Source organism: Phalacrocorax aristotelis, chromosome 6 (assembly GCF_949628215.1).
Source record: "Phalacrocorax aristotelis chromosome 6, bGulAri2.1, whole genome shotgun sequence".
Taxonomy (NCBI): domain Eukaryota; kingdom Metazoa; phylum Chordata; class Aves; order Suliformes; family Phalacrocoracidae; genus Phalacrocorax; species Phalacrocorax aristotelis.
This window is the reverse complement of record NC_134281.1, coordinates 58,006,131-58,026,520: the sequence shown is the minus strand read 5'-3', so window position 1 is coordinate 58,026,520 and position 20,390 is coordinate 58,006,131. Positions and strand designations below refer to the sequence as shown.

The 20,390-nt window shown below is 49.8% G+C and overlaps 1 protein-coding gene across 1 annotated transcript; it reads left to right on the top strand.

Annotated features, from left to right (window-relative positions):
* Positions 1 to 203: 203 nt before the first annotated feature.
* GFI1 (growth factor independent 1 transcriptional repressor) lies at positions 204 to 14,557 on the top strand. Its single transcript, XM_075098120.1, has 8 exons — positions 204 to 326; positions 441 to 647; positions 2,328 to 2,551; positions 2,733 to 2,939; positions 7,650 to 8,065; positions 8,153 to 8,290; positions 9,882 to 10,047; positions 13,011 to 14,557. The coding sequence occupies exons 3-8, from the start codon at positions 2,437 to 2,439 to the stop codon at positions 13,187 to 13,189; spliced, it is 1,221 nt and encodes a 406-aa protein (XP_074954221.1). The 5' UTR covers positions 204 to 326; positions 441 to 647; positions 2,328 to 2,436; the 3' UTR covers positions 13,190 to 14,557.
* Positions 14,558 to 20,390: the final 5,833 nt, after the last annotated feature.

The window sequence follows — 20,390 nt, the reverse complement described above, 5'->3', positions numbered from 1 at the left end:
TTATAATGCCGCGCAGGGCTGGGTGGCGGCGGGAGGCTCGTGTCCCCCCCCCCCCGCCCCGGTGCCGGTGCCGGGATGCTGCGGGGAGCCGGCGGGGCTGGGCGGGCGGCGGCTCCTCCGGCCCTCTGCCCTCTGCCTCTGCCCGCCTTGAGTCAATCTGTGTTTTGAATCTGTGACTTGTTCTCGTTGCGGAAGTTGAAGGGGATCCAAGAATAGTTCAGATAGATGTGTGTAATTTCTAGAGCAGAACCCCGAGAGAAATGAAACGCCCGATTCCAGAATGACACTTCGATGTCACTTCAGCGGGCCCTGTGAGGTGGAATACGGTAAGAGATTTTCATTTAAGGAAAAATGAGAGAGAAAGGTGGGGGGGCAGTGCTGATTTGTGAGGCTTTGGCCTTTTTTTTTTTTTAAGCCTTTCTTTTTCTTTTTTGTTGCAGAAGCTCCTAACGCTCAGGAAGTGGAATTTGTGGTTTAGGGGGCCGAGCTCTGAAGGAGTTGAGAGAGACAAAAAAAAAAAAAGAAAAAAGCTAACTCAAGTACCATTGCTTCTTAAAGGGACGCTAAATTTAAAGTCACCCAAACTAGGAGGCTAAGGCGCAACTCCCCCTCGTCTGCAGCCCGGCTTCTTTCAGCCCTCCAAATGGGTAAGCACTCTTGACTTTTCTCGACTCGCGTGGGCAGCTGCCGTGGGCGGGCCAGGGTGGCAGCGCCCCCTCTCCTCCCCTCCTCACTTCGCCTTTCCTCACCTCTCCTCACCTCACCTCTACTCCCGTCCTGCCTCAGCCGCGGCGGCCCGGGGAGGCGCCAGCCTCGCGCCCCCACAGCGGCGACCGTTGGCGGGCGCGGGCCCCGCGTGCCGCCAGGCGCCAATAGCGGCCGCGCGCGCGGCCCCGGGGCCAACGGCCCGCGGCAGCGGTAGCGTGCGGGTGTGTGTACGTGTGGTGTGTGTGCGTGAGGGGGGAGCGGGACCAGGTGGGCTGCGGGACTCGCCTTTCCACGGGCCCGGCTCCCGCCTTGGGTGGCAGAGACCGGCGGCGGCAGCGCCTCCGCGCCGCGGCTTTTGGAGGGAAAAGCACCGCGGCGGGACGAAAACGCGGTAAAAGCGGCGTCCCGTCCCTCCCCCCACCGCACGGCTGCCGTTGCTGTCGGGGAGGGCGACGCGTTATCGGGCCGCTTTGATTCCTTCGCCCCCCGCTCAAGGATGAAGCGAGGCGCAGGTGGGCCAGGGCAGCAACGCTCCCAGCCGCCCGCCCGGCGCCGTGCCCGGGGGCGGCGCCTCCCCGGCGGCGCGGAGCGGAGCGGCCCTGCCCCCGGCGGGCGCCGCGGGGCCGGTGCTTCTCCGTGCGGCCGGGGTCGCCACCTGCGGGGCAGCTCTCGCCGACGGGCTCGCCGCTCCGCCCGGGCCGCTTCCCTCCTTTCTCCGTTTTGCAAACCTGAGAACACGGACGGGAGGGGAAAAACAAACAAACACAAAAAGCAATCCCTCAAAGAACCAAAACAAGCATGGTTTAAACATGGTTTTTGCAAAGTGTCAAGTGTAACGACCGAGGCGGCCGGGCACTGGAGGGGTTCGAGCGAACCACTCCCGCCCTCCCCCGAAGGTTAACCCGGCCCCCGGCCCCCCAGCTCCCCGCAGCCCCCCCTTCCCGCCCCCCCCCCACCCCCCGAGGTTTCCCACCTCGTCTCTCTCCCCGCCCCGGCTTTCGGTGCCCGCAGCTGCAAGGTGCAGCGGCGCCAACAGCTGCGGCCCGCAGGAGAGATTCCGTTTTGTTCGTTTTCACGTTATCGTGGTTCGCGCTGGATGGGTGAATCAGTCCCTCCGACAGCAACAGCCTCTCGGGAGTCGGGTTTAGGCTGTCGGGTTTGTAACGACTCCCGCCCGTCCCGGTGGCAGCCCAGCGCCGTCCGGCCCCTTCTGGCTGGCGGGGACTGAGAAGCCGTTTCGGGGGTGCGTTTTTGTTGACGCCGCGGTTGCAAACATGGAGGCGCGGTGCTCCCGGCCGGTTCTCTCGTCCGACGAACGGCGCCCGACCGCTGCCTGTTGCCGTCGGGCCGGCATCCCCTCCTCCGACGGGCCGGGGACCGCTCGCCGTCGTGGCGGCACCGTGGAGGGGGTGGGGGGGGGTAGCGTTGACTGGGGGTGGCGGGAGGCTGCGTAGCTGCTCTCTGGGGATCGGAGGAGGGGGGAGACACACACCGAGCGGGGCCGGGGGCGGCGGCCGGAGCCACCTGCGCTCTGCCACCTGGCGCGCCGCCCCCGGCGAGCGTCCCCTCCCGGCCGGCGCCCCCGGCCCTCACCGGCGGGCTCGGGCGCCTCCCCGCAGGTCGCCTCCCCTCCGCCGCCTCCCCGCGGGAGACTCGGGGGTGACTCTCGCCGCCACCGTTTCCCCGACGCTTAGAAGAGGGAGTTGGCGGCCGTGACAGCACCCCACCATGCCGAGGTCCTTCCTAGTGAAGAGCAAGAAAGCGCACAGCTACCACCAGCACCGCTCCGCTGACGAGGACTACAGCCTGCGGCTGGAGACGGTGCTAGCCCAGATCTGTGCAGGTATGAGTCCCTCGGTCGCAGCCTGGTGGCTCTGCAGCCCCCTCCTCCCTTCCCGGTACCGCAGCCTCTGCGGGACACCGGAGGGACCGATGCGGGGTTGGAGAGAGTCTGTCAGCAAACCTCGCTGGGAGCGGGGCCACAGACCCGCACTGAAGAGCCCCTCGCCCCCTTTTCCCTGCAGACAGCAAGATCCCCGAGGACACGGGGCTGTGCCGTACCGTCTTGCCCGATCCGGAGCCTTCCCAGGGGTGCTTCTCCCCGGAATCCCACCTTACCGAGGCTGCCGATGGCACCTCCGAGTCAGCGCCCAGCTCCGAGGGCAGCGTCTGTGACAGAGTGTCCGAGTTTGAGGATTTTTGGAGACCTCCTTCGCCCTCTGTCTCGCCAGGTAGGACCGGGGTGAGAGGGCCCAGCTGTGTGGGGCCGGTGCTGTGGGGCGATATCTCATGCCTTGGACGCTGCCATCGAATACAAGTGGAAGGGACAGGTTTGCCTTTTCCCACGCACAAGGTAAAAGGGAAAAGGCAAATCTGTCCCTTCCACTCGTTTTAGGGTTATCTCTCTTGGTTGCTTTTCCACCCCATCTCCCGCTGCTAAGGGGAACAGTGGGTGACAGGCTGCAGGAAAGTTGTGACGCTATTGGGCATTGATTTTTTGGTTTCTGGTTAATTGCTAGAGGCAAGCCAATTATGTTTTAAAGGTCCTGGTGTTTTCCTACAGGCTGTGCTATGCAGAGTTTAGATGTTTAAGACAGTAAAAATTTCTATTAGGCTATCTATATACCTGTAGTAAACAGTGTTGACTTTGTGTTTTGTACTACCTGCTAGACATTTTCCCTAACTCCCTTTTAGGTTATTTCTTGCGTCTTGCCTATAAAAAGGATCTCTCCCTTCCTCTTTCCCTTCCGTCTTCCCCCCTCCCTCCTCTCTCTCTCTTTTTTTTTTTTTTTCTTTTCTAAAAACGCATTCGTAAAAACCAGATGAAAATAATGACGGTCAGATTTAAACACCCCAAATCCAGGAAACTCACACTTATGGCTGCAGCGCCTGTCTCTAGCTCCCTCGTCCTGCCTTTGATGTGGTCGGAGCAGTGGGAGATGCTGTCCCCAGCCTGGCGCGAACACTTATCTTGTTTAAAAATACAATGGTGTCATTTTATAACAAAAATATGTATATATAAAACCCACTTTTTATTGCCTCAGTTAAAAAGTGCCAGCTGGAAGAAAAAAACAATTTCTGTGTTAGTGAAGGAAAAATTGTCTCAGCTTTACCGGCTGACAGCAGACGCCAGCAAACGAATACTGAGTCCCCTTTCCCCACCGGTTTTCCCACTTTGTCTTTATAGTGTCCTTGCGTATCAACGGCTGATTGTAATGATACGGGTTTGCATTTTTAAAGCCTCCCCCTCTTTTAAGAGTCTCGAAGCCCTTTGAGGGGACATTCAAAATGCTGCCCAGTCTCATCATGGCCAGCCACAGGACAGTTTTGGTCTGTGCAAATGACAGACTGGACCAAATGCAGGAATGCAGCAGTCTCGCTTTTGCTAATATTTCTGCACAAAGTGTAGCGATGTGTGTAATTTTTGTTCTAACGAATTTGTCCTGCTCCTCCTTCCCCAAATAATTATCATTCCTGCACGGGAAACAGACTGTTTTCACAGAGTGTGTAAAAGACAGATGTAAAATGGAGCAGGTATTTACCAGGGCTGCTCTGCCTTTTCCTTCTCCCCACTCATTTTTTCCCCTGCTGTGGGAATTGTTAGCTCCCCACCAACGATCCAGCTATCCAGGGAAGGAATCTTTACAAAATGAGGGTGGCATCCCCGGATCAAGATACATTTTTCAGGGGGAGAGGTCTAGGAGAGTGGTTCTGGGACTGTCTGATCCTGTTCACAGGAGGAATGGGAAGGTAGGGGACTCCAAGTACTGTAACGAAAGAGCTTTATTAAATGAACTGCAGTGCATTGAGAGGTGCTCCTACGTTAATGATGTAGCCAGCGGTAGTAGGATTAGATAGTCGGGCTTGCTTCCACAGCTCCCCCTGCACCCCCCGCCCCCGCCCCCTCCCCCTTCTCCCCAAACCTCTGCCTTCCAGCTGCTTTGTCAGATTCGGTGCAAAGCTGGAATTTGCGCCTAGGTCACTTCTGCAAGAGGCACTGGTGATAGACTGGATTTCTATGATTGTGTTTGTCTGGGTGGGGCATAGTTTCTGTGCTTTGCCAGGCAGGGCAGATGAGAAATTATGTTTCTAACCCATGCTCAGGGTGGTACTATCACCCCCTTATCCCTAGAAGTGAATGCAGGTGCAGGCTGCACTTCAGTACGCGGTGAAAGCCAGATTTCAGGCTTGTCTTTGAGTGCTGTGTTGCCAATCCAGGCAGGCATGCACAGACACGATAACTTTATAGGGTTGTTAACACTCTAATATGTTGTTGACTCCATCAATGCAATTCACTTTTTTATTTAACCTCACTTTCTATGTGTGTCAGTAATCACATGCGCTTGCATATACACAAGGTGCCTGATGGCTCAGTGCAGCAGTGTATTAGTATTTCCTTATTAGCTGATGATGCTACAGTGTTGGAGGGAGCCTTTTTCTGGGTATAATGGGGCTGTGCAGAGAGTGTGTGGTTTTGGTCTGTGGAGGAGGACACTTGAATCTTTCTTTGCTGTGCATATCAATCTGTTCCCAACCATTTCAGGTTGAGTTTGCCGTACCTTCAAAAAAGAGCATTGATGTTTCTTGTCCCTGAAGTGGTCTGTACGAAGACTGCACAGAATTGCTAGCAAGGCAAGGGAGAATCTATGTCTCCCTCCCTGCTCACCCCTTGGAGGCCTAGATGCTGTGGGGTGGAGGAGAGGCAGACACAGAAGTGCCCTGCAGTGTGGCAGAGCAGAGTTTGCAGGTCACCTTGACGCTGGGTACAGGGCTTGGATGGCTTGAGCTTGCCCCTGAGAAGTATAGCATGGGTGGCTCCCCTGCACTTGTACTTGAGGGGTCTCCAAAGTATGTGAGGTGATGGAAGGAATGCTGCCACAAACTGATCTGTGGTGCAATGTTTACTCTGTCCTGTGTTGCCAGTTCCAAGGGCTCAAAAATCAGGTCAGCCTTCCCTCTCCTCTCACTCAATGGACTGGCTTAGAAATCAAGATTGAAAGTAGTGCCTTCTGGTTATTCAGTTCTAGTGTTGAAATATTGAAGGTTTATGTTTTCATGCTTTTCTTTATGGTCTGGGCCAGAAGTTGACTTTAAGAGGGGGAAAAAAAGTTACAAGAACAAGCAAACAAAAGGAAAGCTGAGGGACTGATGAAATCATGCAGTTTCAGGAGCCGGGGCTTTCAGATAGTTTTGAATCTTATGATAAAATCATGAGAGATGGCAACGCTGAGACTGGTTGCAGAGACACAAGATAGATGATGTGACGCTGACCACAACTCTGCAGTCAGTGCAGAACAGGAAAAATCATGCTCAGCACTATGTCAGCTAATTTGATTTCATCGCTCTGTTCAAATGTCCCTGTTGGTACGTGCGCATATATTTCCGACCAAAAGACTGCTAATTTCAATGGAAGAATTTGAGACTGTTAACATCTGAAATTATGTAAAAGATAGGAAACAGTCAAGTCATTCAAAGTTCAATTGTTGCCTCGTTTCCCGCTCCCTTCTGTAACCCCCAGTGACCATCTGCCTATCCAAATGGATGTCCTAACACATCATGCCTTCCTTCCCTAGCGCACCCCTCATTATCTTGGTTTGCCATGGGAGCTGTGATCTGACAGGAGTGAGAAAAAGCAAGAGATAAATTGTGGTTGGACAAGTTTTTGGGCAGGGGAGGTTATTCTGGAAGCCCAAGTTGTAAGGGATGCCCATATGTCTGTGAAGGCATCAGCACTTCAGCTGTTAATTGATAAATCTTTTCCTTGGTTCGCTAAAAAATTTGTCCAGTGGAGACATTTGACTCCTGCAGTGCTGCTGCCTGTTGTGATGAAGAGTGAAAGCAGAGTGCCTTGGGGACTCATCAGCATCTCTGGCAGACACAGCTGGGGTCTGGTACCTCATGTTCCCTGCCCAACTGTGCTTTCCTCTGCGAGAGGCTCTCTGAGCATTTGTGGCTTTAGACACTGATCCTAAAGGCTGCGTTCCTGTGATTGCATCAGATTCTGCTATGGGCCTCCCAAGTGTGATTCATCTTGTGGTGCCCACTGCCTTGGTCAGATGCTTTTGTCAAAGGTGAGCCTGTTAGAGCCAACTGAAGCCATCTGAGCTTCAGATCTTCAGTGGAAGATTGCTTAGATCATGACTGCTAGGAAAATCTTTGTGTGTCTTATATTTTTATACCAATGATTTTGCAAGGCTCAATGTTTTGGGTGGACTGAGTTTCTTAAGAGAATTTCGGAGCAATCCAAAGCAACCGTGATTTTATTTCAGATGAGGACCGATTTTAGCTTTTTTTTTTTTTTTTCTGAAAATGTGAGGCATGACATTCAAGCACCTCAGAAGCTGTTCTTTTTTTCAATTATGCTGCAGTATAGTTACAGACAGTTGTGGCATGAAGTTGAGAGACCACATTTGGGCAATAAATTGTGCAACAAACAGTTTTTAGTTTTGTTTAACAGGTAAATCTCAGTGGTCTTGCTCCTTCCAGCACCTCCATAATGTCATATTTGCTATATGGTTGTGTGGGATCTACACCAGAGCTTAAACATCTGGACTGCCAGCTTTCATGCCCATCTTGGGACGTAGTAGATCTACTTTTCTAAGGAGCTGCAGATAAAACCAAAGGAAGTTGCAGATTGAGTTGTTTAGTGTCTCAACAGTCAGATCAGTGTGTACACACCTGGGCACCCAGAGATGGGGGTAGACAAAACTGGTGGCTGCTTTAAATAATTTGGCTGGGACAGCAGGTGAGTAGGTAGTACTGGACACCCTGACCCTACTGTGCAATATAAAATGTCCTCCCGTTAGACATGAAAGTGCAGCCTTAATGTGCAGTACAGGGGTCTGGTTCTGGACACAAGCCTGAGTGCTGAGACGATTCTGCCTTGTGATAGTGGCCGGATTGCAAAGCGCACTAATTCCTATGCCCTTGTGTTTCCGCAGCCTCCGAGCAATCTGTGTGTCCGTCCCTGGATGAAGCACCCCCCTTCTCGATGCCCTTCAAACCATACATGTGGAATAGCCTGGGTGGCTCTGAGCTGCGGCACCTTGTGCAAAGCTACAGGCCCTGCCCAACGCTGGAGCGAACCTCAGCCCTGGGGCTCTTCTGTGAACGAGGCTCTGAGCCTGCCCTCTACGGCGCAGAGTGTAGCTCCTCCCTTGGACTTTATGGTGACTTCGGCTCCCCGGGCCCGGGGCTGTTTGAGCGGCCGCCAGCAGCAGCACCCGGACTCTATGCCGAGACACAGCCTGGGCTGCAGCAAGAGAAGGGGTCAGGTGGCATCAAAGTGGAGTCAGACATCTTGTGCCGCCCATTGCTCATCAGTGCTGGCTCTTACAAGTGTGTCAAGTGCAGCAAGGTAGGGGTCCCTTTCTCTCACTGTTTTTGACTCTTCCCCAGCCCCTTCTCCCTGGCAAGTCTGACCCTGTGTGCTCTCTCCCCTCAGGTCTTCTCCACGCCACATGGCCTTGAGGTACATGTGCGCCGCTCACACAGTGGCACGAGGCCCTTTGCCTGTGACATGTGTGGCAAGACCTTTGGTCATGCAGTCAGTCTGGAGCAGCACAAGGCCGTGCACTCGCAGGTGAGAGTGGGGCAGACTGCCAGGATGAAGGTCCAAGGGCCAGGGCCAGCTGCTTGCTTCGGCCGGCACTGGGGAGGCCGTGAAGGCAATCACAGGGCAGTAGGTGGGCGTCTAAACTGAGGAGAGCCAGAGAACACGGTAGGGCTTCAGTGGGCAGTTGTGGGTGAAGAATATGGTGGCAGGCAGAGGAAAGGGTGAGCAGTTAGTGAGCAAAGGAGCAAATTAACAAATGACACAGGCTTTATTTCCATTCCCCAGACCTTGTGTATGGCTGTATTAAGCAATGGGCACTTTAGGCACTCCAGAAGTAACAGATAATAAAATAACTTTTCAGTCTCAGAGCTGGAAATTATAATGCAGATATGGACTTCTTTTCACAGCTAAAGCAACTCATTGTGCCTTCTTTCAACAATGCTCTCCTCATTCTTTCTCCTCCCGCAAAGAAGTGAGTCTTCCCTTATTTGTAGTTATTGTGTCTGCGCAGGGAACATCTGAACGACCAGTCAGGTATAGAGCACAGACTTCACCCGTCTCGACATGCTCTGAGTCACACACCAAAAGAATATGGTAGTTAATTTTGGTAGGAGGACTTGTAACATTTTCCACCTGCTGATATTGTGCCATATTTCCCCTTCACCCACCCACCTGACCTGGCAAATCTTCCTTCTTCAGATTGGTTTTTGGAGGATAAAGTTGCAGCAGTGGTTTCTTGCTGTCTTATTTGCGGCTTTATGAGTGTGCAACAGCAGAGCACACAGTGAGGGGAAACATATCATCACCCATTAAATAATGGTGAAAAGAGCAGCACTGCATATTGTGTCCATGGAGGGGACAACATTTCAGGGAGAATGCATTAAAAGCCAGATAAACTAAGGGGATTTTATGAAAGTATAGCAGGAAGAGGAAGGTGTGATGGTATTTAAGGGATGGAAAGAAGAGGTGATTTATGGTGGAAGAAAGCGGTGGAGAGGAGTGTGTGAGGGAGAGGAGAGAGACAGCAAGGTCTTAATGCATTTAGTTTGTTATGTTGAAGTAGTAAGCCAAAAAGCTGTTTTCCCCAGGTGCTCTAGGTAGCTTTCACTTGAATGATAATGGAGTTACAAATGGGTGGTTAGCTGCTGCCCTGCCAGCAGAAGTCAGCCTGCCACAGAGATTTCCCAGGAGAGCCAAGCAGACCTTGGCACCCGCTTCTCTGTGTACAGTGGAGAGGTGGTCTCTGAATGGTGCTGGAGCTGTTGGGCTTCCCAGTGGAGTGATCATGTCTTGGGCCCCTGTTGAAATGTGCAGGTGGGCTCTGCCTGGTCCATCAGGGCTGCTCCCACCTGGCCACTCCTGCCAGCAGGAAGAGCTGTTCCATTAAATTTTTGTAAGGAGTGGTGGTCAGAGCTGGGAGAGGGTGCATTATCTTTTTTTATCATGTGGTGCTATCGTGCCAGTGTTAGCGTCTCCTCAGGCCAGTCCAGCTATCTGGAGAAGTGGAAGTGCTTGGTAAGGCAGAATGGGCAATACTGGTGTGCTGCTGGGCAGTTTGTTGCTGGTGGGATCACTGGTGTGGTGTAACGTGTGTGTGTTTGGGCTCCTCTCTCTGCAGGAACGCAGCTTTGATTGTAAGATTTGTGGCAAGAGTTTTAAGAGATCTTCTACTTTGTCCACCCACCTGCTTATCCACTCGGATACCCGGCCCTATCCGTGCCAGTACTGTGGGAAACGGTTCCACCAGAAATCTGATATGAAGAAACATACCTTCATTCACACAGGTCAGCCCTGCAGCTGCTGGTGTTCAGCCTCAACTGTGGGGGCAGGTTGCTGGAGAGGTGTCTCTGCAACAGTCTGTTCCTCCTCAGCTGGGACCCCTGCCTCTCACTGCCCCACTGCTGTTCATGCTATCTGAGATCTACTCATGCAAAGGAGGGTGATTTGAATTGTGTTTTCATGAAGAGGAGCTGCAAAATAACCCAAATCCTTGCAATCCAATCAGTGTTCCCTTAATAGGATCCACCAATGTTTATTCAAAGGGCATTTGTGTAAGACGATTTGTAGAATATTACATTCGTGTAGCCTTGATTTATAGCTGAGGAACCTGGAAGATGACAGGCAAATTTGATTGCAGCATTTCTTTTGCAGGATCTACCAATTTACAGTAGGAACAACAGGAATCTCCTCCTCTAGATCAAACACTAAAATGTAGGGCCTAGGGTCCAACTCTTAGTTTAAATATTTGTTCAGAGATTGTCTGGATTTCCACCTGGGCTTTCTGAGAAATGGCTGCAGTTTGATACAGAAGGGAAGGAGAGGTGCAGAGTTCTCAAGTTTCACTGTTAGTAATAAACATGGAAACTAATAAAGTGCAGGTGAATCACCGAAGGAAATTGTTTTAAATATATCATTCAGTGAGAAGGCAGGTTTATCAGAAATCTGTAAAAGAAAATCTTGCCTTTCAGACCTGCACCATTCATTTAAATTAGAGGGAAGTGAATGATATGCGAGATAGAGAAGCATTCGTAGACACAAAATAACAGCTGTACTGGCCCAACCCAAGGTGCAGATGATCAAAATACTGTTTCCTGATAATAAACACTAGCAGATATTAAGGCTGAAGCCTAAAAATCACAAATTTGTAGAACAATGGCATTATACGTAGTGCTGCTTGGTTGCGACTTTCATAGATGACGAGCAGTGAACAGTAAATGTTACTTGTAAAGATTTTCCATCAGATGTTTGCTGGAAGAAAACAAACTCTTTAGGAAGTGTATTTCCATAGTAACTTTTTCAAATGAGGCCTGATTAAGTAGAATTTCAGCCAAATCTGAATCGGTCAAAATCATTATTTTGTTGTGAGATCAGAAACTGTGCCTGGGCTTTTAAATTGCTAATATAAAACCAGGTCCTTAAGTGACCAGGGATCCCTTTCGTATAGAGCACACACTTGTGAACTGAGTCTCCAGCACATTTTGTGTTATGTTTCTAAGAATCTGATCTTCAAATGTGCTAAGAGTTTGTTGCTCCAGCTGAAGTCAGTGGGCTCTGCAGGAGCAAAGCCACTCTCAAATTCAGGCTTGGTTTTGTGGTTGGGTCCTCTTTTATGCATTATTTGATAATAAACGTTATGAAAAAGCACTGAGATCTTGCTCCTGTGGAGGCCAGTGGTCTTTTGCCACTGACCCCTCTGTAGAAGTTCCGGAGGCTGGGTTTATTTCCATTTACGTTATTTGCCTGCAGGAGAAATTCAGGGCTGGCTTGGAGTGACCGCTAGCATTTCATTGTGGGGAACGGAGAGCAGATGCCTGCAGGATCCCTGCCCTTCAGGGTTCACTAAAGGGCCCTCATACGTCCCTTGGGGACAGACCCCAGCTCACTGGGTTTGGCTTAGAATCATACCATAGAATCGTTAAGGTTGGAGAAGAGCTCTACGATCATCAAGTCCAACTGTCAACCCAACACCCCCAGGCCTCCTAAACCATGTCCTGAAGTGCCAGGTCTACATGTTTTTTGAACACCTCCAGGGATGGCAACTCCCCCACCTCTCTGGGCAGCCTGTGCCAATGCCTTTCTTTCAGTAAAGAAATTTTTCCAAATATCCAATCTAAACCTCCGCTGATGCAACTTGAGGCAGTTTCCTCTTGTCCTACCAGTAGTGACTCAGGAGAAGAGACCACCACCCACTTCACTACAACCTCCTTTCAGGTAGTTGCAGAGAGTGATAAGGTCTCCCCTCAGCCTCCTCTTCTCCAGGCTAAACACCCCCAGCTCCCTCATAAGACTTGTTCTCCAGACCCTTCCCCAGCTCCGTTGCCCTTCTCTGGACACGCTCCAGCACCTCAATGTCCTTCTTGTCCTGAGGGCCCCAAAACTGAACCCAGGATTCAAGGTGCGGCCTCACCACTGCCAAATACAGGGGCACCATCCCTGCCCTGTTCCTGCTGGCTACACTATTGCTGATACAACCCAGGATGCTGTTGGCTTGGCCATGTGGGCACACTGCTGGCTCATGCTCAGCTGGCTGTTGACCAACACCCCCAGGTCCTTCTCCGCCGGACAGCTTTCCAGCCACTCCTCCCCAAGCCTGTAGTGTTGCATAGGATGGTTGTGACCGAAGTGCAGGACCCAGCACTTGCCCTTGTTAAACCTCACACAGTTGACCTTGGCTCATCGATCCAGCCTGTCCAGATCCCTCCACAGAGCCTTCCTGCTCTGGAGCAGGTCGACACTCCTGCCCAATTTGGTGTCCTCTGCAAACTTACTGAGGATGCATTCAATCCCCATCTATGACCTCCATCTGTCTATTCCACCTGCCCCCATGCTGATGCTATAATAATCGATGTCAGACATTCAACACCACCTGGGGGTCTTTCCAGGAGTTCCTGATGTTTCTAGGACACAGAGCCAGTTTAAATCATGCAGACCCCGTGCGGCCAAATATATTCACAAGTTATGGTGTCCTGGGAGTGCTCTGTGCTTCAGGCTGCTCCCAGGACTGTACTGGGCTGCTGGAGGTGCAGCCAAGTGCAGGTCTGCTCAGCTGCAGTGCAAGCTGAGCTAATGCTTCGGGGCTCCTAATTGCATGTTTTTAATATGAATTATTTCTTCGGTAATTGCACAGGAATCACTTTGAATAGCTCTAAGGCCCAGTGTGTATTTCCTGTCTGCTCTGGTCCTGCGTCAGCAGCATGTTGCCTCTTTCACACCTCCCCCCCCCCTCTGTCTTGCCTTCTGCTTGCAGGTGAGAAGCCTCACAAGTGCCAGGTGTGTGGAAAAGCCTTTAGTCAGAGCTCCAACCTCATCACCCACAGTCGGAAGCACACAGGCTTCAAGCCCTTTGGCTGTGATCTGTGTGGCAAAGGCTTCCAGCGCAAGGTGGATTTACGGAGACACCGGGAGACACAGCACGGCCTGAAATGAGTCCCAGCTGCAATACAGAAAGCACCTACAACACTATGAGAACAGACTCCCTCAGCTTCCTGCTGGACCTGAGTCCTGTCCTGAGCATAGACCCTGGCATTGTCTTTCTGACCAGGAGCTTGGAGAGGAAAGGACAGGGCCACGTATTGACAGCTCAATCTGGATGACCGTGAAGGCAGAAATTAAAGGCTGGGGTTCCTCTCTTCCTCTCCCCTTCTCTGTTTCTGAAATAACACTGGAAAATAAGCCTTTTAGATATGAAGCCTCGTACTCCAAAGATGGATAAGCTACGAAATATCTGTAAACTGGAAAATATTTCTCCCACAGCCAAGACGAACCCCCTGAAGTTTTCAGTACCTCGAATCACCTTGCAGGGACACATGGGTTTAACAGTGTTTACATGGTAATGACAGAGAGCCATCAGCACGTGGTGTGGGGAGCACTTGCCTTGGTTGAGTTTCAACACTGAATACCTTCACTCTTGGTTTCCTGTCAGGAAAACCTGGAGGATCAGGACTGAACTGTGCAGCTTGACATCTTGCTGGTTTTCAAGCAAAGATTCCAGCTTGGGCCTGATCCTGCTCTCACTTGCTGTGGTGCAAATCAGGAGCTGCATTAATAGTTAGGGAGAGGTTCTTCTTATCCTCCCAGAGCCATCTCTCTGTCTGTGCAAGGCCTGGCTGCGTGCCTGGGAGTTTGAGGCATGGGGGGGTTGCTTCTTGCTACATCCACTGGGGAGAAGGAAGCTTGTGAAAGACGAGTGGAAAAGCCAAAGCACAGAGTTACGCCTTAAAACTAGAAATCTAGCAAGTGATCCTGTCTGAAGAGGGCAGGAGCACCAGGAGACGCAGACTTTCTGTCCAGAACTATTACTGGCTTCCGCACTCTGGGCTTGTTCTAATAACTGGAAAATAGCTACTCAATAGCAAAATTTGTATATTTGTTGTTTTTTTTTGTTAGTTTTTTTTTTTTTTTAAGTTTTTAAAGAGAAACTCAGCTGAGGTGGGCAGGAATCATTGTAAAAGTACGATTGACTGAATTTGCCTTAAGTGACCCTGCATGTACCTCAGTTAGAAAAATGCTGTTTTTACTTTGTTGACATGTTTGTAAATGTCCTTATTTAGATATTATGGAGTGTCTTATGTTTATTGACGTATTTATTCAAACAATGTTTTAAGTTAATAAAGTATTGAGGATGGTCCAGAGTGATTTTTATTTAATATGTAACTTCAGCACATCTGTGAACGTCAGCCAGTACAACAATATACCACACTGACTGTCAGGGATGTGGAGAGGAGGGAATGCAGGCACAGCAGAATTTGCACAAGGGCTCTGGTGATTACAGAACACCACTGTCGTATTGATTTGTCCAACACCCACTGATTTCAGTTAAACACTTCACACTTTTGAAGACTGGTGTATACTGTGCTTAGTACTATCACCATAAAAGGGTATAGAGGGGAAACAGCAGTTTTAAGTGTCTGCTTTGGAAACATAGACTGCCAGAAGTCCCTGCTCAGCCCAGGAGGAACTTGAACATCCTCCCACAAGATTAAATGTCTGCCTGCAAGTTTGCAGGGACACCTGAGCAGCAGGTGCATCATTTATACTTAAGCCTTTTGGGACTCACAGAATTGCCTTTTCCCTGCCTGCCTTGTCAGCAGGGCTTGCTCCATCTGGCAGTTGCAACCCATACAAAAGAAGCAGGAGGAGGGGTCTCTTGTCCTTTTCCCAGCAGAGCACAGCCTGGCAGCCTGGCCTTTTACATGTGCACATAACCTTGTGTGCCCACGTGGATATATGCTCTTGTTTCCAGCTTTGTTTGTACTTTTATTCTGGATGAAACCAGTGAGCAGAGGCCTCCTCTGCCTGACTGGGCTGGCCCAGCCCTCGGGGCACCCTGCCCACCCAAGGGCCGTGGCACTCCACCTGCCACCGTGCCTCCCAGGTCCCTCTATGCTTCTGCTTTGTGCCACATCTGAGAACTCCAGCCACAGCCCCTTCCTCGCAGAGTGTGGCTGAAGTGTATCCCTGCAGAGCTAACCCAGCACATGCTGCTTGGGAAGGGATCAGCTCTTCCACATGGCAATTGCCCACACCAAGGTTTCACAGACGGGGCTTTTATTAAATACAAACCACACACAATCCCAGCTGTCTGGGTGAGGGGCTGCAGCGCAGGCACGCAGGAGCTGCCAGGTGCTCTGAAGACCACATTAGGCCTGTTACGTTGGCTTAATTAACGCAGAAGATCAGAGTAGGAGACTAAGTGATAATGAGGAAGGCCTGGGCCCTGCCCAGACATGGGGAGGCTCCAAGGAGTGGCACAGTGGATGGCACAGGTAGGCTTGGGGATGTTCCTGGGGCGATGACGATATTTATTTTACAGGGAAGCTGCTGTTGTCAATGGTGTGGATGCTGACCATGTGTACTGGGCACAGGGTGGCTGGGGTGCAGCAGCAGCCAGCCCCTGGCCCCTCAGGAGGCCATTTTCCTGCCAGGCACAGCCTCCCTCCCTGCAGGCAGGCCTTACTCCAGTGAGCCCCACGTGGGCATTTACCTGTAAAACCCCAATAGCAATGTGTGCCTGTCCCCCAGAGTGTCTCAGTCTCAAACAGGACAACTAGTGTGGTTTGAGCTTTGTGTGGATCCACTGGCTGGGGTTGGTGGCCGGAGGAGGCAGCCACTAGCGGGGCGGGAGGGCCCTGCGGCGTGGATGCAGCCTGGCTGACAGGACTGCTCTTCAAGGGAAGAAACCTGGGTGTTTTTATTGGTTTAAGTGTGTCTCCCCACAGAGCATCTTGCAACTTACTAATATACCCCAGGGCATCGGCGTTGAGCCGTTGCTCAGGCCTGAACCACTCTGAAATGGCGATGTGTGGCTGCATGGGAGGGTGTTCCCTGCCTCACCAGCCCCACTTGCATCCAGCACCAGCTCGGTGCCAATTTGGGTGAAATGCAGGGGAAAAACTCTGGGAAAAAAGTCATGGCTTTAAGGTGGGGAATTTGAAATGAAGAGGAGGAAAAGAAGATCTATCTGGGGAGAATCAGAACAGGCTACTGAGAGGCTGTGGTGCAAGTCTGAAGATTGGAAATATCTCTCTCAATGTTATTACTGCGTGCCATTAAAAATGCATTATGCATATTACATGACTCATTATTCATGAAGCAGGTTCCATACCTTTTGTCTGCTGGAGTAACAGTAGAAAGGGTAAGGAGAGACGCTGGAGCACACCTTTGTTTCTTTCTGTAAATTTTTAATGACACCTCTAGCTAACCAGTTGGTGAAGCTCAGTTCCTGCATAAAAGTGGAAAGACAGAGCTATCTACAGGAGGACTAAGCCTTTCAGAAGCTAATTTGAGCTTGTATTCATCCATACCAACGATGATTAAATTACCTATCAAGTGTGCAGAGCTATCAGGATTCAGGGCATTGAAAAACAAGGTGAATTTATCTGATTGATTTAAAGACACGGGTGGAACAAGTGGGTTAAAAAAAGAAAAAGTCTGTTCCTTACTGACTGATATTATAAAAGTACTTCCTCTGGCAAGCTAACAAACTTGTTCTTTCCCTCCAAAAGTTGTTTTGCCCACCCAGAAAACAAATTTATTAGTTGGAATCAAAATGCTTTATCCAAATCAGTTAGCATGCTGAATTAATTCATGAGGCAGAAACAAAGCAACTTATTAGGTTCCATCCTTATGCCGAGCAGAGGTGTTTAAAATTAAAATATGGAAACATCATCTGTGTTTTCTGTACAGTCAGTTTCCAAAAGCTGATAGTAACACTCAGATTGGATATTGCAACACAAGGCAGAGAGCAGGTCTTCTGGGTCTTGCTCCTTCCTCAAGCAAAACTTTTGTTGCAGTTGATGGGGGGGGGAGGGAGGAAGAGGTTTCTAGAATAAGCCCTGGGTGAAAGATTGCGAGACTCATGCAACTGTATTTGCAAGCTGTGCTGCTGTTGCATGTTGATAAAAAAGCACTCCTCAAGTCTCTGCATTTTCCTGCCTTAAGAGAGAAAACCCAAACAGGTCAGTTTTGTCAAATTCATCTCCAGCATAACCCTAGTTCACATCAGGAATGGATTTTGCCTTTATGATTTGGGTCTTACTCTAAACTTAATAGTGAAATATAGCTCAGCGTACAGCCCTTTGAGGGAATTCTGATTTAGAAAAGCACTGAAATATGCATGTAAGTCAATGAAGTGCTTCTCTAGCAGGGAACTTTTGAGATGCTTGCTCAGAGTTAAAATTCCAGAGACTTTCCCTGCTCAATCCTAGACCTGACTCTGTTCCCAAGCCACATCACATCTGTCTGGTATGTTTTTACCTGCAGTGGAGGTGGCTTCTGAGAATGCCAAGTAATTATTCTTTTTTTTTTTTTTTTTTTTTTTTTAGTTCTCGATAGGATAGTGGTAATTTCTGGTATTTTTTCCTCTGTGTAACAAAGCAGTCTAAATAGATTTAAAGCATGTAATGCATTATAAGGCATATAAAGTGATGGAATCAGATTTGAAAAGATATTTGTGCGTCTAAAGCTGCAGACAAGTCTGAATATGTATTGGGTGTGGGTATCTAGTTGTGTCTTTGACTGCCCAGTTAGTTGGGGTGGAGGGGGAGAAAAATGAAAAAAAAATCCTAACACATGAGTATTAGAAAATTTCCTGAGTCTTTATCGCACTGGTTTGTAAAATACACAACATATGGGCTATAAATGGAGGGAGCACATAACTCTGGAAGAAAATGTTTCATATATTATAAAAATGCTGGCCACACCTTGTTAGAATAATGTTGCCTAACGGATTAACCTGGAGCATATGATAAATCTTTAAATAAGATGAAAGCAAAGCATTTTTGTGCACTTGTTCCAACATGCTTCTCATCTGGATTTTTTTTTTTTTTGAGTAGAGATGACACAACAAAAAAATACTGAATAAGACAAACCTAGAAAGAAAATAATGTGATAGCTAATGAAATTATTTCCTCCTTTTAGATACCATCCAGGAACTTTCTGACGCATCTGTTATCTCCCAGCCAGCTGGATGCTGCTGTGCATGGGGAGCAACCACCCCTGGCTTGCAGAGGCCCAGCTTGCCGAGGCGCTGGTGGCAGTCGCTGCGGCAATGCTTGGACTCCACCGCTCCAGCAGCCCAGAAGGCACCTCAGCCACTGGCTCGTCCTGCCAGCTTCCTCCTGGGTGCACGGGACGGCGGTGGCTGGCCAGCCAAGGGCACTGGCAGAAGCACAGCGCAGCATGTGCTTAAAATGGCAGATATATTCCATTGATTTAGTTACTGTAATGTAGCCAACTGGCATTAAAGGGAAATTGTGATCCTCTGAGGTGATACACAGGTCAGTATGATATCTCTACTTACGTTTTACACTTTTCTTTTGTTTCCTATGAATAATACATTCCCAAAACTCAGTGATAGACTCAACAGGCAAGTTCGAAGGGGAGAAGGAGGTATCAGTGCAAGAGACAGGAAGCTGAACTCCCAGAATTCAAATGAGTACGCTCATCTGCCAAGAAAAGAGGCAAAATAGAGGTTTTCAGTGTTTTGTATAGGGAAGTTTAAGTATTGCACTGAAAAGCCACAACACATTAATTGTACTTCATTAAGTGATCAGCCAGAAGAGATCAGATGTTTACTTGGTCTCATTTGCTTGCAGTGACTGCTTCTAGCAATTAATTTACCCTGACTTAAGCCAATGGATCTTATGTTATCTGTTAAACCTGCTGAATTCCCAATTTCACAAACGGTCAGCTCTGCCTCTGCTGTTGCCTTTTGCCTCCCTGAAACACAGCAACACAGATGGACAGGCAGGAGGGCAAGACTAGCTCCTGAAAAGGGAATAGGTGAAAAATGGTCTTCATCCTCTTTATGCAGCTCTTTGAGCCACTGCAGGAGTGACATTTGCTGGTGCAGACATCCCTTATGTTGCATATCCAGCAGTCAGGTAGCTCAGACCTGCTGGACCGGGATGCTTTTGCTCGCACTGAGTAATAGCAGGCGTGAGCCAGGGTACCGGCACCTCAAGCTGTGAGAGTAGAGAGCTTGGTCTTCCTGTGTGCTTGTGCTGGGCTTTGTGCTGCAAGGGCCTGACCTTTGCTGAGCTCTGCCACGTACTCTATGTATCTGCTGTCAGTGGGTTTTGGAATTATTTGTGTTTTCAGTAGCTTAAATTAACATTAATGCCAATTGAGAAGAGTCTCCTTCCTGTGTGATATTTCCACCACGGCTGAGGCATTTTGCTTGTGAGCTCTGCTGCCCTGGGAGATGGGGAGCCTCGCTCCCTCCCTGCCTGTTTGTTGAGCCGGGCCTGGCTCTGATGTGGCTCGCTGCCGTTGTTTCCTACAGGGGTTTGGCAATCTCTGGACTGATTTCTGTGGCCAGTTGAGGTGGTGAGGCCGTTTGCCACCTCTCCCTTCATCCCAGGGGAGGGGGGCGATGTTCCAGCGGGCGCTTCCGTCCCAGTTTCCCCAGCCCAAGTTGCGTCACAGACCCTTGCAGGGATGGAAAAGAGCAGTTGTGTTTATGGGAGGAAAGGGTTTTATGCAAGTGGGGTGAGCTCTGTCCTTTCCTACTCTTCCCTAAGTTCTAAATACCTCTGTCTGAAACCTTTCATGCTGCTCACAGTGGGAGTCTAGCCTGATGTGGGGCCATGGAAGATCATGTGCCTGCCTAAGTGTGAAGTGCCTCAAACTGCTAGGCACCAAATAATTTCAGAGGGGAGATGTTCGACTGTTACTTCTCTCTTTTGAGACTGCTGTGGTTTGGTTTTAACTGTGGCTATTTCCACTTGCCATTTGGATGTCCGTTTTGTTCCTTTGCATGTTCAGTTGCTGAAATCTCATGTTTAGGCAATTTTTTGTTGCGGGTCTCTGCATGATGGAGAAGACTGCCGCAGCTTTTGTACCGATGTTCTGGCAAGGTTAAGGACTCCCTTCTCTTTGCTGGTGTTTTAGATCTCAGTAGCGACTGGAAGGCCAAGGAGCCCTCTGCAAAATGCAGGCATAAGGAGACATGGCTCTCAACCCAGGAAGTGTGTTGGATCCTAAGGATCCCATACAGTAAAAAAAAAAAAAAAGGACAACTGCACCGGCTGGGTTGGGTTCTGCTGCTGTTCATCCAAATCAGGGAAAAATGGTCAATTAAGCAACATGACTAGACGTGTAGCATGTGTTAAAGTGAGGGTGTCTG

Excerpts from the sequence above, each read along its gene's own strand:
- GFI1 (XM_075098120.1), top strand. The coding sequence starts at position 2,437 with ATGCCGAGGTCCTTCCTAGTGAAGAGCAAGAAAGCGCACAGCTACCAC. Across the intron at positions 2,552-2,732 it reads GCTAGCCCAGATCTGTGCAG|ACAGCAAGATCCCCGAGGAC; the intron begins GTATGAGTCCCT and ends TTTTCCCTGCAG. Across the intron at positions 2,940-7,649 it reads TTCGCCCTCTGTCTCGCCAG|CCTCCGAGCAATCTGTGTGT; the intron begins GTAGGACCGGGG and ends GTGTTTCCGCAG.